Source organism: Apodemus sylvaticus, chromosome 23 (genome assembly GCF_947179515.1).
Source record: "Apodemus sylvaticus chromosome 23, mApoSyl1.1, whole genome shotgun sequence".
Taxonomy (NCBI): Eukaryota; Metazoa; Chordata; class Mammalia; order Rodentia; family Muridae; genus Apodemus; species Apodemus sylvaticus.
The window spans coordinates 47,372,669-47,387,977 of record NC_067494.1 but is presented as its reverse complement, the minus strand read 5'-3'; the positions used below and the strand labels follow the sequence as shown (position 1 = coordinate 47,387,977).

General features: G+C 43.5%; 1 protein-coding gene across 1 annotated transcript; it reads left to right on the top strand.

Annotated features, from left to right (window-relative positions):
- Window positions 1–11,844: 11,844 nt before the first annotated feature.
- On the top strand, window positions 11,845–14,285 carry LOC127673744 (sperm motility kinase Y-like). Its single transcript, XM_052169515.1, has 2 exons — window positions 11,845–11,947; window positions 12,730–14,285. Exons 1-2 carry the CDS (start codon window positions 11,845–11,847, stop codon window positions 14,283–14,285), a joined length of 1,659 nt encoding a protein of 552 aa, XP_052025475.1.
- The last annotated feature ends 1,024 nt before the right edge of the window (window positions 14,286–15,309 follow it).

Sequence of the window (15,309 nt, the reverse complement as noted above, 5' to 3'; positions counted from 1 at the left end):
AAAGATTCTATTACTGTCCTTCCTCTGGGCCTGTGCTGACACGTGGGGAACTATGCCAAGTTTCTCTGGCTGCCAGGCTGTGAAGAGCTGCAGACTGTGGTCATGGTCCTTAAGGAATTGAGATGACAATTAAAGGCCAGTCTCTCCCCATGTTTCTGCCCAAGAGAATGCAATGGGGACAAGGTATGGGCATAAGGAGGGACCCAGGCAGAGTCCCAGGGTCTCCTTCCTATATTCCTCCATGGGCTGGTGAAGGAAAGCGACCACTCACCGTCCCTCTGGTCCCTGAGCAGATGTAGCAGTCTGTTGACAGTCCTCTCATGCAGAGGTCTGCTGTTCCTATGGCAGGGTCAGGCTGAGGTACAGCTTGGTGTCCACAGCAAGAGACTCCCTGTGGGAACACACTTGGCCAGCTACAGCCACCCAGAGCATTTCTGCACTACTCACTGGGACTAGAGCCCAAAAGTGTGCTGATGGGCCATGGTACCCACAGGGTACGGGGATGAGGACCTCTCGACGGGGTGTACAGGAAATGGTTGTTTTTGTGACACTGCTATCAGAGAAGAGTGACTACACAGGGATTCTGACTCCTCTCCTTAGCTGGAGTAAGCAAGAACCCTGCTCCACCTTCTACTTCTGATGGGAGTGCCTTTGCTTTCTGAATGTCTCTGACCTGGGCTCTCATAGAGGTGTCCACATAAATACCATGTGGCTCGGGACAGGCAGGACAACTATCCCAGCACCAACACACATGGTGCTTCAGGGTTCCTATACAACATCTACATGATTGCAGTTTCAAAAACATGCCAGGGATGTCCATAGCCATGTGTTGCTGGGATCTTCTCCCTTTTCACTTGATACCATCACCTGTGTGGAAATCAGTGCCACCAGGGGACCACAGGAGATGGGACCACTCCCAGGTCTTGTGATGGAGATGCCTTTAGCTCAGGGATGTAAGAGAAGCTCATCAGCTGGAGGTGTTATGGCTCACACTGTAGGGCAGCAGGCTTCCTGGAGCTTGGCACCCTGGCTCCCTCCACTCTGGAATGGATAATGGATAACAGAGCATAGACATCGTTTCATGATGGCAATGTGTCAGCTGCCCCTAAGCCAGGACACATGGTATTGGATCATACAGTGTCAAGACACAAAAGAACTACCTACAAATCATACAGCTCCCAGTTCAAAATCTTATAATTTTCTGTACCCCTAGTAACAAGCTTTGGGAAATGGTACCTTTAAACTTCCTAGAAACAAACTACACTGGCCACACCAGGAGGAAGCTGGGAATTCTAGTGCTATGAGTAGGATGTGACTGTCAATGGGCAGTGGGTCCAGCTGCTCACTACCAAACCTCTATTTCTTTTACAAGAGGACCCAACCTGGGAGCCACTGAAGGGAGGCACAACTCCTCTGATACAGCTGAGTCCTGGAATGGGCCTTGGAAAGTTGTGGACAGGGGATGGGAAGGGAGGAGATGTGTCAGAGGATAAGAACACTTGGCCTGGGATTGGAAATTTAGGGCCTGGGGCACACGGGTCCACATGGTGCCAGCTCACAGGTCAGGGAGGTGTGGAGGGTTACACAGCAGCAGATCTACAAGCCATGTCTGCTCTCACTCAACTCTAGCTGTTGAGGACCTGCCCTGTAGGTTTGAGCGCTGTGGGTTTGAGGGCTGTGTGTGAGTGCTGTGGGTGTGAGGGCTGTGTGACTGCCGTGGGTGTAATGGAAGTGTGTGCGTGCTGTGGGTATGAGGTGACACTGACGCAGAAGACCTCACACAAAGAGCAAAAATTGTCCAACAGTTCATATTGGTTATGTATTGATTACCAACTGAAACTATAATGTTTGCATATATGGAGTTAGATCAGATCCACTTATTGATCCGAGTATCTGTAGTGTAACAACTATAATGTAGAAACTACAGGACCAATGGACCTGTCATCTATTGTCTGTTCACGATCCGGCCACTTATTATCTCTTTTGACTGACTTCTTGGTTGTTTATCGATGCATATCTACCATCTGCCATTTTCACCCTGGGCTCCTGTAGGCACCAGGAAGGGTAGAGACCCCATGTCACATTGTCACGCTCCTCCCCTCCTCCGCACACACAAGACACAGACTTGCATTAATTCCTAGAACACACATCTCCTCTCCCCGGAACAGGATAGGTACCCAGAAGCTTTTTCCTGCTAACTGTGATAGTGTCCTATCCTGTCCTTTACAGAGGTGCTATACTGTAAGTCTGGAAATACATCAATATTTTTTGAAATTAATCCTCTACTGATAATTTCGTAAAATTGTCTTGACCTTTTGTTATCCTAATTCTAAGTCCTAACCAAAAATTTTCTTTGATGATCTTTTTTTTCCGTTTTTTGTTTCTTTTTTTTTAATTTTTAATATTTTTATTTTCTATATTCTTTGTTTACATTCCCAATGATTTCCCCTTTCCCAGATCCCCCCTCCCCATATGTCCCATAAACCTTCTTCTCTCCATCCATTCTCCAATCACCTCCCTCCTTTTTCTCTGTCCTTATATTCCCCTCCAATGCTAGATCAATCCTTTCCAGGATCAGGACCCTCTCCATACTTCTTCATGGGAGTCATTTGTTATGCAATTTGTGCCTTGGGTATTCAGGGCTTCTGGGCTAATTAATATCCACTTATCAGAGATTGCATTCCATTTGTATTCTTTTGTGATTGGGTTACCTCACTTAGGATGATATTTTCCAGATCAAAGCATTTGCCTAAAAATTTTGTGAATTCATTGTTTCTAATTGCTGAGTTGTATACCATTGTGTAAATATACCATATTTTCTGTATCCATTCTTCCTTTCATATGGGTTCTTTCCAGCTTCTGGCTATTATAAATAAGGCTGCTATGAACATAATGGAGCATGTGTCTTTATTGCATGCCGGGGAATCCTTTGGGTATATGCCCAGGAGAGGTATAGCAGGGTCCTCCGGAAGTGTCATGTCCAGTTTTCTGAGGAACCGCCAGACTGATTTCCAAAGTGGTTGTACCATCTTACAGCCCCACCAGCAGTGGAGGAGTGTTCCTCTTTCTCCACATCCTCGCCAACACCTGCTGTCTCCTGAGTTTTTGACATTAGCCATTCTGACTGGTGTGAGGTGAAATCTCAGGGTTGTTTTGATTTGCATTTCCCTAATGACTAATGATGTTGAGCACTTCTTAAGGTGCCTCTCGGCCATCCAAATTTCTTCAGGTGAAAAGTCTTTGTTTAGATCTGTACCCCATTTTTAATAGGGTTATATGGTTCCCTGGGGTTTAACTTCTTGAATTCTTTGTATATATTGGATATTAGCCCTCTATCAGATGTAGGGTTGGTGAATATCCTTTCCCAATTTGATGGTTGCCATTTTGTCCTTTTAAAAGTGTCCTTTGCCTTACTGAAACTTTGTAATTTTATGAGGTCCCATTTGTCAATTCTTGACCTTAGAGCATGAGCTATTTGTGATCTGTTCAGGAACTTTTCCCCTGTGCCCATGTCCTCAAAGAAAGAAACACAAAAAAACAAATGATCATCACATTAGAAGCTGCAAAAGTCTTTGAAAAAATGCAACACCCTTCATGTTAAAATTATTAGAATGATCAGGAATTTAAGGTTGATACCTACTTATAATAAAAGCAATAGACATCAAACCAGTGGCCAACATAAAACTAAATAGAAACTCAAACCAACTCCGCTAAAATCGGGGAGAAGAAAAGGCTGTTCTCTCTTTCTCTGTCTCTCTCCCTCTGTCTCTCTCCCTCTCCCTCTCCCCCATCTCCCTCTCCCTTTCCCTCTCCCTCTCCATCTCTCTCACCATCTCCCTTTTCCTCCCCCTTCCCTCTCCATCTCTCTCTCCTCTCATCTCCCTCTCCCTCTTCCTCTCCATCTCTCTCCCCCCCTCTCCCTTTCCCTCTCTCTCCCTCTCTCCCTCTCTTCCTATCCATCTCCCTAGTCAATACAGTACTCAAAGTTCTAGCCAAAGCAATTAGACAATCAATGGACATCAAAGGGATACAAATTGGCAAGGAGGAAGTTAAGATACCACTATTTGAGGATGATATGATAGTACACAAAAGTGACCCCAAAATTCTACCAGAGAGGTCCTACAGCACATAAACAACTTCACAAAAGTGGCTAGATATAAAATTAACTCTAATAAATCAGAAGCCTTTTCTGCTCAAAGGATAAATTGGCTGGGAAAGACATTATAGAAATAATATCCTTCAATATAGTCACAAATAATATAAAATATCTTGGTGTGACTCTAATCAAGTAAGTGAAAAATCTATATGACAAGAATTTCAAGTCCCTGAAAAAAGAAATCCAAGAAGTAAGATAAAAAGATCTCCCATGCTCATGGATGGTCAGGATTAATACAGTAAAAATGGGCATCTTACCAAAAGCAATCTGCAAATTTAATGCAATCTCCATCAAAATTCCAACTCAATTCTTCATAGAGATGGGAAGAGAAAACATCTAAATCATTTGGAATAGGGAAAAACCCAGGATAGCAAGAACCCTTCTCAACAATGAAAGAATTTCTGGGAAATCGCCATCCCTGACCTCAACCTGTAGCAGAGAACAAAAGTGAGAAAATGCACACGGTGATGGCACAGAGACAAACAGGAATATGGATTGAACAGCCTTGAAGACCCAGAAATGCACCCAGAAACCTACGGTCACTTGACAGTTGACAAAGAAGCCAAATCAATGCAGTGGCTAAAAAGTCGGCATTTTCAATAAATGGTGCTGGTTCAACTGGCAGTCAGCATGTAGAAGAATGAAAATTGATCTATTCTTAATTCCTTATACAATGCTCAAGTCCAAGTGGATAAGGGACCTCCACATAAAACCGCATATTCTGATCTAATGGAAGTGGGGAAGGGCATTGAACACATGGGTACAGGGGAAATTTTCTTCTACAAAAAATAATGGCTTATGCTCTAGATGAACAATTAACAAATGGGACCTCATAGGGCTGGAGAGATGGCTCAGTGGGTAAGAGCACTGACTGCTCTTCCGAAGGTCATGAGTTCAAATCCCAGCAACCACATGGTGGCTCACAACCATCTGTAAAGAGATGTGACACCCTCTTCTGGTATCTGAAGACACCTACAGTGTACTTACATATAATAAATAAATAAATCTTTAAAAAAAATGGGACCTCATAAAATTGAAAAGCTTCTATAAGGCAAAGGACACTATAAAGGACAAAATTGCAACCCACAGATTGGGAAAAGATCATTACCAACCATATATCCATTAGAGGCTAATAACAAAAATATAAAGAGTACTCAAAAAGTTAGGCTACAGAGAACCAAATAACCATATTAAAACCGAGATAGAGTGCTAACCAAGGAATTCACAACTGAGGAATACTGAATGGCTGAGAAGCACTTAAAGAACTGTTCACCATACTTAGTCATCAGGGAAATGCAAATCAAATCAGCCCTGAGATTCCACATGACACCATTTAGAACTTTACCAGAAAGTGTTTATAATTCCAGTTTCAATCAACTTAGTAATACTTTTATGCCAACGATTATTATATTTATAAAAAATTTTCCATGACAATCTTCAATTTTAACGTTTTTCTACATTTGTCTACAATTTTATCAGAAATATTTTCCACGTAAATCTTCAATTCTATCATAAAATGTTCATACTTCCTTTATCATTCAAATTAGCAATGTTTTTATGTCTATCACTTTACTTTTCATGAAAATTGTCAATTTTAATGTCTTTTTCTATGTCTCTACTATTTTATCAGAAATATACTCCATGTGAATGTTCAATTTTATCATAAAATGTTTTTAAGTCCTTTTTCAATAAAAGAACATGCTTTAAAAAATACAAGAACAAAAAAAGGCAAAAAAGCCAAAAGCAATATACAGATTCAATGCAATACCCATCAAAATCCCAACTCAATTCTTCACAGAGTTAGAAAGAGCAATTATCAAATTCATCTGGAACAACAAAAAACCCAGGATAGCTAAAACTATTCTCAGCAACAAAAGATAATCTGGGGGAATCAGTATCCCTGACCTCAAGCAATACTACAGAGCAATAGTGTTAAAAACTGCATGGTATTGGTACAGTGACAGGCAGGAGGATCAATGGAACAGAATTGAAGATCCAGAAATGAACCCACACACCTATGGCCACTTGATCCTCAACAAAGAGGCTGAAAACATCCAATGGAAAAAAGATAGCCTTTTCAACAAATGGTGCTGGTTCAACTGGAGGTCAGCATGCAGAAGAATGCGAATTGATCCATCCTTGTCTCCTTGTACTAAGCTCAAATCCAAATGGATCAAGGACCTCCACATAAAGCCAGACACTCTGAAGCTAATAGAAAAGAAACTGGGGAAGACCCTTGAGGACATCGGTACAGGGAGAACGTTTCTGAACAGAATACCAATATCGTATGCTCTAAGAGCAAGAATTGACAAATGGGACCTCATAAAATTACAAAGTTTCTGTAAGGCAAAGGACACCATCAAGAGGACAAATCGGCAACCAACAAATTGGGAAAAGATCTTCACCAATCCTACATCAGATAGAGGGCTAATATCCAATATATATAAAGAACTCAAGAAGTAAGACTCCAGAAAACCGAACAACCCTATTAAAAAATGGTGTACAGAGTTAAACAAAGAATTCTCACCTGAAGAACTTCGGATGGCGGAGAAGCATCTTAAAAAATGCTCAACTTCATTAGTCATTAGGGAAATGCAAATCAAAACAACCCTAAGATTTCATCTTACACCAGTCAGAATGGCTAAGATTAAAACTTCAGGAGACAGCAGGTGTTGGAGAGGGTGTGGAGAAAGAGGAACACTCCTCCACTGCTGGTGGGGTTGCAAATTGGTACAACCAGTCTGGAAATCAGTCTGGCGGTTCCTCCGAAAACTGGGCACCTCACTTCCAGAAGATCCTGCTATACCACTCCTGGCCATATACCCAGAGGATTCCCCACCATGTAATAAGGATACATGCTCTACTATGTTCATAGCAGCCGTATTTATAATTGCCAGATGTTGGAAAGAATCCAGGTATCCCTCAACAGAAGAGTGGATGCAAAAACTGTGGTGTATCTACACAATGGAGTACTATTCAGCCATTAGAAACAATGAATTCATGAAATTCTTAGGCAAATGGATGGAGCTAGAGAACATCATACTAAGTGAGGTAACCCAGACTCAAAAGGTGAATCTTGGTATGCACTCACTAATAAGTGGATGTTAACCTAGAAAACTGGAATACCCAAAACATAATCCACACATCAAATGAGGTACTAGAAAAAAGGAGGAGTGGCCCCTGGTTCTGGAAAGACTCAGTGAAACAGTATTCGGCAAAACCAGAACGGGTAAGTGGGAAGGGGTGGGTGGGAGGACAGGGAAAGAGAAGGGGGCTTATGGGACTTTCGAGGAGTGGGGGGCTAGAAAAGGGGAAATCATTTGAAATGTAAATAAATTATATCAAATAAAAAAAGCAAAAAACCAAAAATCTGGAAGATCAAAATCCCAGCTTCTGTATAGCTAAGGTGAGCCTTGAAGCAGGCAGAGCTATTCTGTCCTCATGGAACTTAGAACTTGTTGCCAAAAATAATGCTTCTTCCTTCAAAGTACACTTATACAAACTGCAAAGATCCTAAACGTTGCCTGTGGCTCTCACCAGTTTTCTCCAGAGCATGCCCACAGCTCTCCTTCTGTTGTGTCAGGAAGCCAAGCCTTGTCTTTAATGCGGCTGCTCCTGCAGTCATCTGATCTCTCTGGACAAGAAGCTCTACCTGCTGCAAACTCACTGTTAAGAGGCACATCAGATCACCTTTTCTGGTTAAGATCACTTCTGTAGTGTCTTCATAACTGGTAGACAGAAGCCTTTAGCAACTGACCATTAGCCTGTGTGGCCTGAGCTCCCATGCCCTCCACCTCTAAGTTGTTTCCAGTACAGCACTGAGCCCTGGCTGGTCACAGACCACTTTCACTGAAACCTCTGTCTTCTAACCCCTCAGTCTGCTGTGTTCAACAGGAGCTTCCTGTCCCTGCAGTGCACACTTGTCCTCTCCAACTTTTGCATGGATCTGATTTTAGATCATGTAAGGTTCAGAATCTCTGCTTGGCAGCCATTACCACTCATGGTATTTATATTTTTGTTCACTTTGTTGATCTATGTGTTCGTATGTGTGCACTAAGAGGGCAACGTCGAGGATTATGTCATTACTGTTGTTCACATCTGTACTAAAAGTGCTCACTCTGCAGATGTTCAGCAGAGCTGAGGGAGGTGACAGGTCAGGACACCCTGATTGCAGAAGCAGCAGCTGTGAGGTCAGAGACCTCCCAAGTGGGAGTTGGAGGAAGGAACCTAAGGCGCGTTGGGAGAAAACAGGTCCAACTGCCCTAAGATCCTGAAAACAAGGCAGCCGGACTTGGTATCCATCCCAAGGGAGCTCAAGATCAGACTCACAACAGTGCCACCAAGACAACCCCAGGTCTCCTCGGTTCCCCATATCCCTGAGAGCTCAGAGGGACGGTTTCAAACTCCCTGGGTTCCCTTCACACTCACCCGCACTTGATGCTGAAGCGACCACAACCTCCTCCATTCTGAAAATCCCAGTGATAACGACTGGAGGGCGTGGCTAAATACTGGGGTTATAGTTCACTGGCTGTTAATGCGCATGCGCTGTGCCTACCAACAGCCTCCTTTACCAGCCTAGCTTAGTGGCTCCTGGAACATTGGGCTTTGCTCCTCCCTTCACAAGAACAACAGTGTCCCCATAGTGCTTGTACAACACAAGTCGCCTCACTGTGGCCTTGAATACACAGCTGAACTGGTGGCATCTCTTTCCCAGCGCATTCCCGATCCCGCCTCCTCATCCTCCCCAGGGCGGAAGCCTTTCCCCTCTCCCATTGACTGACTGTAATCAATGGATTAACGAGATAGAATACCTTTAAGTATAAAAGAAATTTGAGGAGAAAGGCTAAATTCAGAGAGGATTAGCACAAAGGCCGCCATTAGAGGAAGAAGGAAACCACGTGCTGCGAGTGATCAGATAAAACCCAGCCCCAAGGCGGGCAGGGTCTCCATGGACCTTGCCAAGTGCCAGGGTTACAGCGATTCCAGGCTCAGTCATCAAGGACTGGGAGGCACAATTCTCCATTCCCTCTTTTACCCTGACCTTTCCAGTGACCATGACACTATAGGCTTGGTGTGCCTGGCAGGGGCAGCGGATGGCCTGCTTTGTAAGCAGTAGTTGGCTTTGGCCAAGGGATTCAGAAGGGATTTGCAGAGAGAGATGCCATCTGAGGCTGGGCGTGGCTGACAAGGGGACTGTTGCAGCTTAAAAGTAGCAGCAGGAAGGTGTCCATGAGACTTCCTTGTGCTGGGGTACTTATCCTGACCTGCTGGGCTGTAGTCCTGCTCCTCATCATTGAAAACATTAAATTATTACTAACGATATTTTGAACTGCTTGCAGTCAGTCCCCTGGCACTGTAAGACCTGGGTTTAGAGCCTGGATCCACAAAGGACCAGCTATTCTTGTCTAAAATGGTTCTATGTGTCCCATCACACTTTCTTAGAAAACAATGACAACTCATTGTTTGAAAAGTGGAAAAGAATATTGAAAAATCCATTGGGTCCCAGACAGCACAGAGCACCTGGTCCCAGGGAGCACAGAGCACCTGGTCCTCACACATGCCTGGTCCACCTTCGGACCTCAGTGTCTAATGTGAGCCCTACACTCAGTATGGACTTGGTTTTCCATGGATCACGCCGACCTCGCTGGGGGAAAGGGTGTTTACATGTGCGTCTTACCCCATCATGTGTCAGGTGTACATGTATACTCCTACACTTATGTCCTGTCAGAGGCCATCCTCTGGACAGGTGCCCACACCTGCACACCCCGTTTCCTACTCCCAACCCCCACCACCCAGGGATGCTGGGCTTACAGACTTTGCTGCTGCATCCATCTTTGATGTGGGTTCTGAGGATTCAAACTCAAGTCCACACCTTGGGAGGGAAGTGCTCTGCCTATTCCTGCAGCCCTGTCTCAGGTGTTTGATGAGAACCTAGAGCCTTTCTGAGGAAATATGAGAACAGTGTCTCCCCTGATGTCTCAGTTTGAAACACAGCTTTGTCTTAAAAGTTAAACTGCAGCATCAGCTTGAGGCTAATCAGTCAGAATCTAAGGAAAGGTGACACACAGGGTAGACATGATGGTTTTAAAGCAGGAGGTTCAGCAAACATTCAAACCAGAGACCTAAGGACAGTAAATCATCCTAGAGGCTTTGATTTCTAAAAGCCTAGTGTCAACCTTCACAGCCCACCTAAGCCAGAGCCTTGAAGTCCTTCCAACCACGAGGGCTCCTATTATGACCTCATGAGGAGAGATTGTGAGGCGCTCTAGCCAATAGATGATAAGCTGTGGGCAGGCCTGGATTTCTTTGAGTGCGTTGAGAGGAGTTGTGGAGTGGTGCTCTTTGCGAATTTATTGTATCTATTGACTGTGTGTGGTTGGATTGGTTTGTATGAGTGCTGTGTGGCTGTGTATGTTACAGTGTGTGTAGGAGTGTGTGTTTACGGATTTGCTTGTGTGTGAGTGTGTGTATAATAGTTCCAGTGTGTGAGTCAGTGTATGTGGGACTGTGTGAGTTTATAGGTGTGTTTCCAGGGAGTGTGTGTTTGGTGAGTGTGTGTGTGTGTGTGTGTGCAGGTATATACCTGTTTCTATGTAATTGTGTGTAGTGTAATTCTGTGTTTGTGTAAGAGTTTGTATTCCTGTGTGCTTTTGTATGTAAGTTTGCTTTTCTGTATTTGTGTGTGTATTTGTGTGTGTGTGCTTTTGGGTCTGTGCCGGTATCTGTGTGTGTGTGTGTGTGTGTGTGTAAATTCACATTTCTGTATTTGTGTATTTGTGTATTTGTGTGTGAGTGCGCTTTTGTGTTTGTGTCTTTGTCTGTATTTGTGTGTGTGTGTAAGTTCACTTTTTTGTATTTGTGTGTGTATTTTTGCCTGTGTGTGTGCTTTTTTGTTTGTGTCTGTGTCTGTGTCTGGGTCTGCATCTCCGTGTGTGTCTGTGATTGGTTCTCTGTCTGTGTCTGTCTGTGTGTGTGTCTGTGTTTGGTTCTGTGTCTGTCTGTGCTTGTGTCTGTGTCTGTCTCCGTTTGGTTCTGTGTCTGTATCTGTCTGTGTCTGTGTCTGCGTCTGCATCTGTGTCTGTGCACCTGCCTGTGCACATACCCCTTGGTCTCTTGCATCTGTATTGCTTGTACCTTGGTGCAAGAGAGTGTACAGGAGAGAAGTCAGCCCGGCTGCTGTACCTAAGGTAGGCCATCAACATTATTTTTGAGACAGACTTACTCAATGGCCTGAAACTGGCCAAGAATCTGGGGCCGGTTGACCAGAAGCTCCCAGGGATTTGATATGACCACCACATACTCTCAGGTTAAAGGCATATATAGAGAGTTTGCTGTTTATTTATTGATTGACTTTGGAATGAGCTCAAGAGATAGATTAGACCACATATTTGTAAGGCCACTGGCTGTGTGTCTCCTTAGTGCTGCTCTTTTGATTTTTATTTATGCTTTATTTGGATGGCTACTTTGTTTTCCCTAGGATTTATTTTCTCACATGATATTTTATTGTTATGATTATTTCCTAATGCATTTCAGGCTGCTTCAGTCTATCTATTTTCAATATATTTTGGTTTCCTATTTTTGCATTATTATTGTTTAGTGATTTATTCACGGCATGTTGTCATTGGCTTATAATTAATACATATTTGCCTTTCAAGACACTTTGGCTTTTCCAGCAGGGAGAGCTTGAGATGTCTGTGGATGAGCCCACAGGATCTGTGAGCCTCTGTGGGAAGACATCTAGTGGTTTCTGGAGCAGCTGCAGCAGCCAGGACACATGGAACTACAGTGGAGGTGAGCTACAGGACCAGGGAGCAAACACCCTGACCTGGCCAATGCTAATCTGAATCCCTGGCCACAGGCTGCAATGGTCACTCAGGGCTACACTGAAGGCCACTCAAGGACAAAGAATGGGCCATCAAAACTGTGTGCGGTCTTGTTCTCAGAGTCTTGTGCTGGTAAAAAGCAGCTGGCCTTGGCCACTGAAGTTGAGTCCAGACTCTATGGCTTTTTGGCCATGGTTGTAGGTTTAATAGTCTCTGATATTTTACTATCTTATTGTTTGTCATTGCTTAATTTTAAGTTTCAATATTTTGCTCAGGGGAGGTGTGGTTTCATTGGGAAAGACTACGTCCTAAAATGAAATGGAATATTCACTGAAGTGCTGGGAATTTATATTTGTTTTGTCTTTTACTAATGCTTTCGCCTCTCATTTTTTCATATGATTTTTTTCTTCAATCTACATCCAATCACAGTATTAATCAACTGTAACCCTCCCAATCAACCTGTTTTATGACTATGTTTTTTAGTTTCATCATCTGTATTTGGAATGTGTGTACTCTTGGGTTTCTAGTTTGGGGTGCGTTATTTGGTTAGGTTTTACTTACATTTTTTTACTTTATCTTTTCCCCCATATATTTTTCATAATATTCATTCTATTTTTCTATCCTTTACTTACCTTTATGACAAGCACATTTTCTTTGTTTGTTTTTACGTAGCATGTGTACTAATTTTGGTTTCTGTTTTCCTACATCTTTTTCATTACATTGATTCTATTCTTTTTATGTTATTTTTAGGTAGCATTAGTAGTGATTCAATACCTACACATAGTGAGGAGGAGTTACCACCATTCAGCTTCGAGCCCCATATCTCTGAGGAGGAAGACTTCCACTCCCAATACAAAGTCTTGAGGACCATCGGGCAAGGGAGTAACGCCAAGGTCCTCCTGGCCCAACACCGGCTCACAGGCACACCTGTGGCCATCAAAGTTCTTGAAAAGGGCAAGCAGTGGTTCCAGTCAGCCATGATGGAGGCCAATATAATGAGAACACTCAACCATCCCAACATCATCTCACTTCTACAAGTGATTGAGACCACAAAAAGCATATACCTGGTAATGGAATTTTTTGAAGGACAACAACTCTACCAATACATCAAAAATTCTGGCCACATAGAGGAGGACGAGGCCTGGAAAATATTTAAACAACTAATAGCTGCCGTGAGCTACTGCCATGAACATGGTATCGTGCACAGGGACCTGAAACCTGATAACATCCTGATCGATAACAATGGAAAAATCAAAATAATCGACTTTGGCTTTAGTACCAAAGTCAAACCTGGTCAAATGCTCAGTCAGCACTGTGGTTCCTACTCTTTTGGTGCCCCAGAATTCTTCCTCGGTAAAAGATACGATGGTACCAAAAGCGACTCGTGGACCTTAGGTGTGGTCCTGTATTTGATGATTGTCGGGAAGGTGCCTTTTGATTCTGTGATCATCCATGAACTGCAAAGACAAGTTGTGGCAGGAGTATATCCTGCCCCCTGTGGGGTCTCACAAGAACTAGAGGACTTGCTTAGTCTATTACTGACCATCCACCCTACATATAGGCCCACACCCATGGAGGTGATGCTGCACCCCTGGTTTAAAGGGGACTGGAAGATGTTCCCAAATCCCTGTAAGGATCTAATCCCTGCCAGGGCAGACCCTACCATTGTCCAAGCCATGGAATATCTTGGCTTCCGAGCTCAAGACATTCTCGAGTCACTACGTAAACAGAAATATAACCAAGCCATGGCTTGCTATACTTTACTAAAAGGACAGGCTCTCCAGAGACATGTCTACTCAACAGTGACTCAGACAGTGAGTCCAGTGGCAGCCCCATTCCCGACCATTGATGCTGCTGCTGCTTTTACTTTAGGAATGAAGACAAGCAGAAGTGCTCCTATACTTGGCCCACTGGTCTCACCATCCTACACTGGTCAAGAGTCTACCTATGGCCAGAAGGCTAGGCAAAGAGCAGGAAGAACATCCACTGGGCCTGATTTTCTTCACTTGCGGCCACTCCAGTGGAAACCCACAGAGGACCAACAACACATATTTGCCATGAGTGTCCCCTGTATTAACACAACAACCAGAATCACTGAAAACAGCAGCAATTCGATCCCAGAAGACAATCCCCTCTCCCACAGTGCCTCAGAGAATAAGCCCATCCCCAGCAGGGCCAGGGCCCAGCCCCGAGGCTTCAGGGGATGGGCCAAGAGGGTACGAAATGCCATGAGGAGACTCTGTTGCTGCTTTACAGGAGGAAATCAATCTCGCCGCAGGCAGCACAGAGTCTCCCCCCAGAAATGAGGCCCATGGAGAAAATCCAGAGAAAAAGAAGCAGGCAGGGCCCAGGTACCTTTGTGCTTTGTCCTACCCACTTTACTCTGTGCTGGTCCCTCCTCTGTCTTCATTTTCATTTTCATTTTGCCCACAATTCTTACCTTCTCATCTTCTCGAAGTACTTTAGAATTCATCAACCCCAAGCCTTCTCCCTATTCTGGGTTTCTACTCTTGCCAGCATGGACTCAATATCAATGATTTTTAATCCAAACAACAGAATTGTTTTGCTGACCCCATTCCTTCTCCTGGAGTCCATCTTCCCTAAAGACAAGAAAGAAAGAAAGAAAGAAAGAAAGAAAGAAAGAAAGAAAGAAAGAAAGAAAGAAAGAAAGAAAGAAAGAAAGAAAGAAAGAAAGAAAGAAAGAAAGAAGAGAGAGAGAGAGAGAGAGAGAGAGAGAGAGAGAAAGAAAGAAAGAAAGAAAGAAAGAAAGAAAGAAAGAAAGAAAGAAAGAAAGAAAGAAAGAAAGAAAGAAAGAAAAAGAAAGAAAGAGAAGAAATTAACCAACTTATTTCTGTGTCACTATTAGAATTGCTATCTGCCTATTTCTGGAACCAGATAGCACACTGAGAACCAATTATAAAAAATGATTTAACTGAATATTAATATTTACAGAAGAGTTATCAGTATTCTTGAGGGTTCATCTCTAAGAGACAGAGCTAGGTGGCAGAGACAACAGGAAGTGGTATGTTCTGAATGAGGAACATTTTCCCAAAGCTGATAATGTAATAGGTCTGAAGGAGCATTCGGGAGCATTTCCAGAAGGAACGGCTTCTGGGGGGAAGAGAGGAAGTTTCTGGACAGTGAGGAAGCATGATTATGTGGAAATTCCTAGAGATATATCAGCAGGGAAAATCAGTAGGCTGGTGGATATGGTTCCCTGAACTGGTCAGGTGGCTATACTAAAAGATCTGAGAGAGGTTCTCAGGAGGGATTCACTGTTTTTGCCTAGCTGATGACATAGCATAGGTAGACTGACTAGGAGACAAGTCT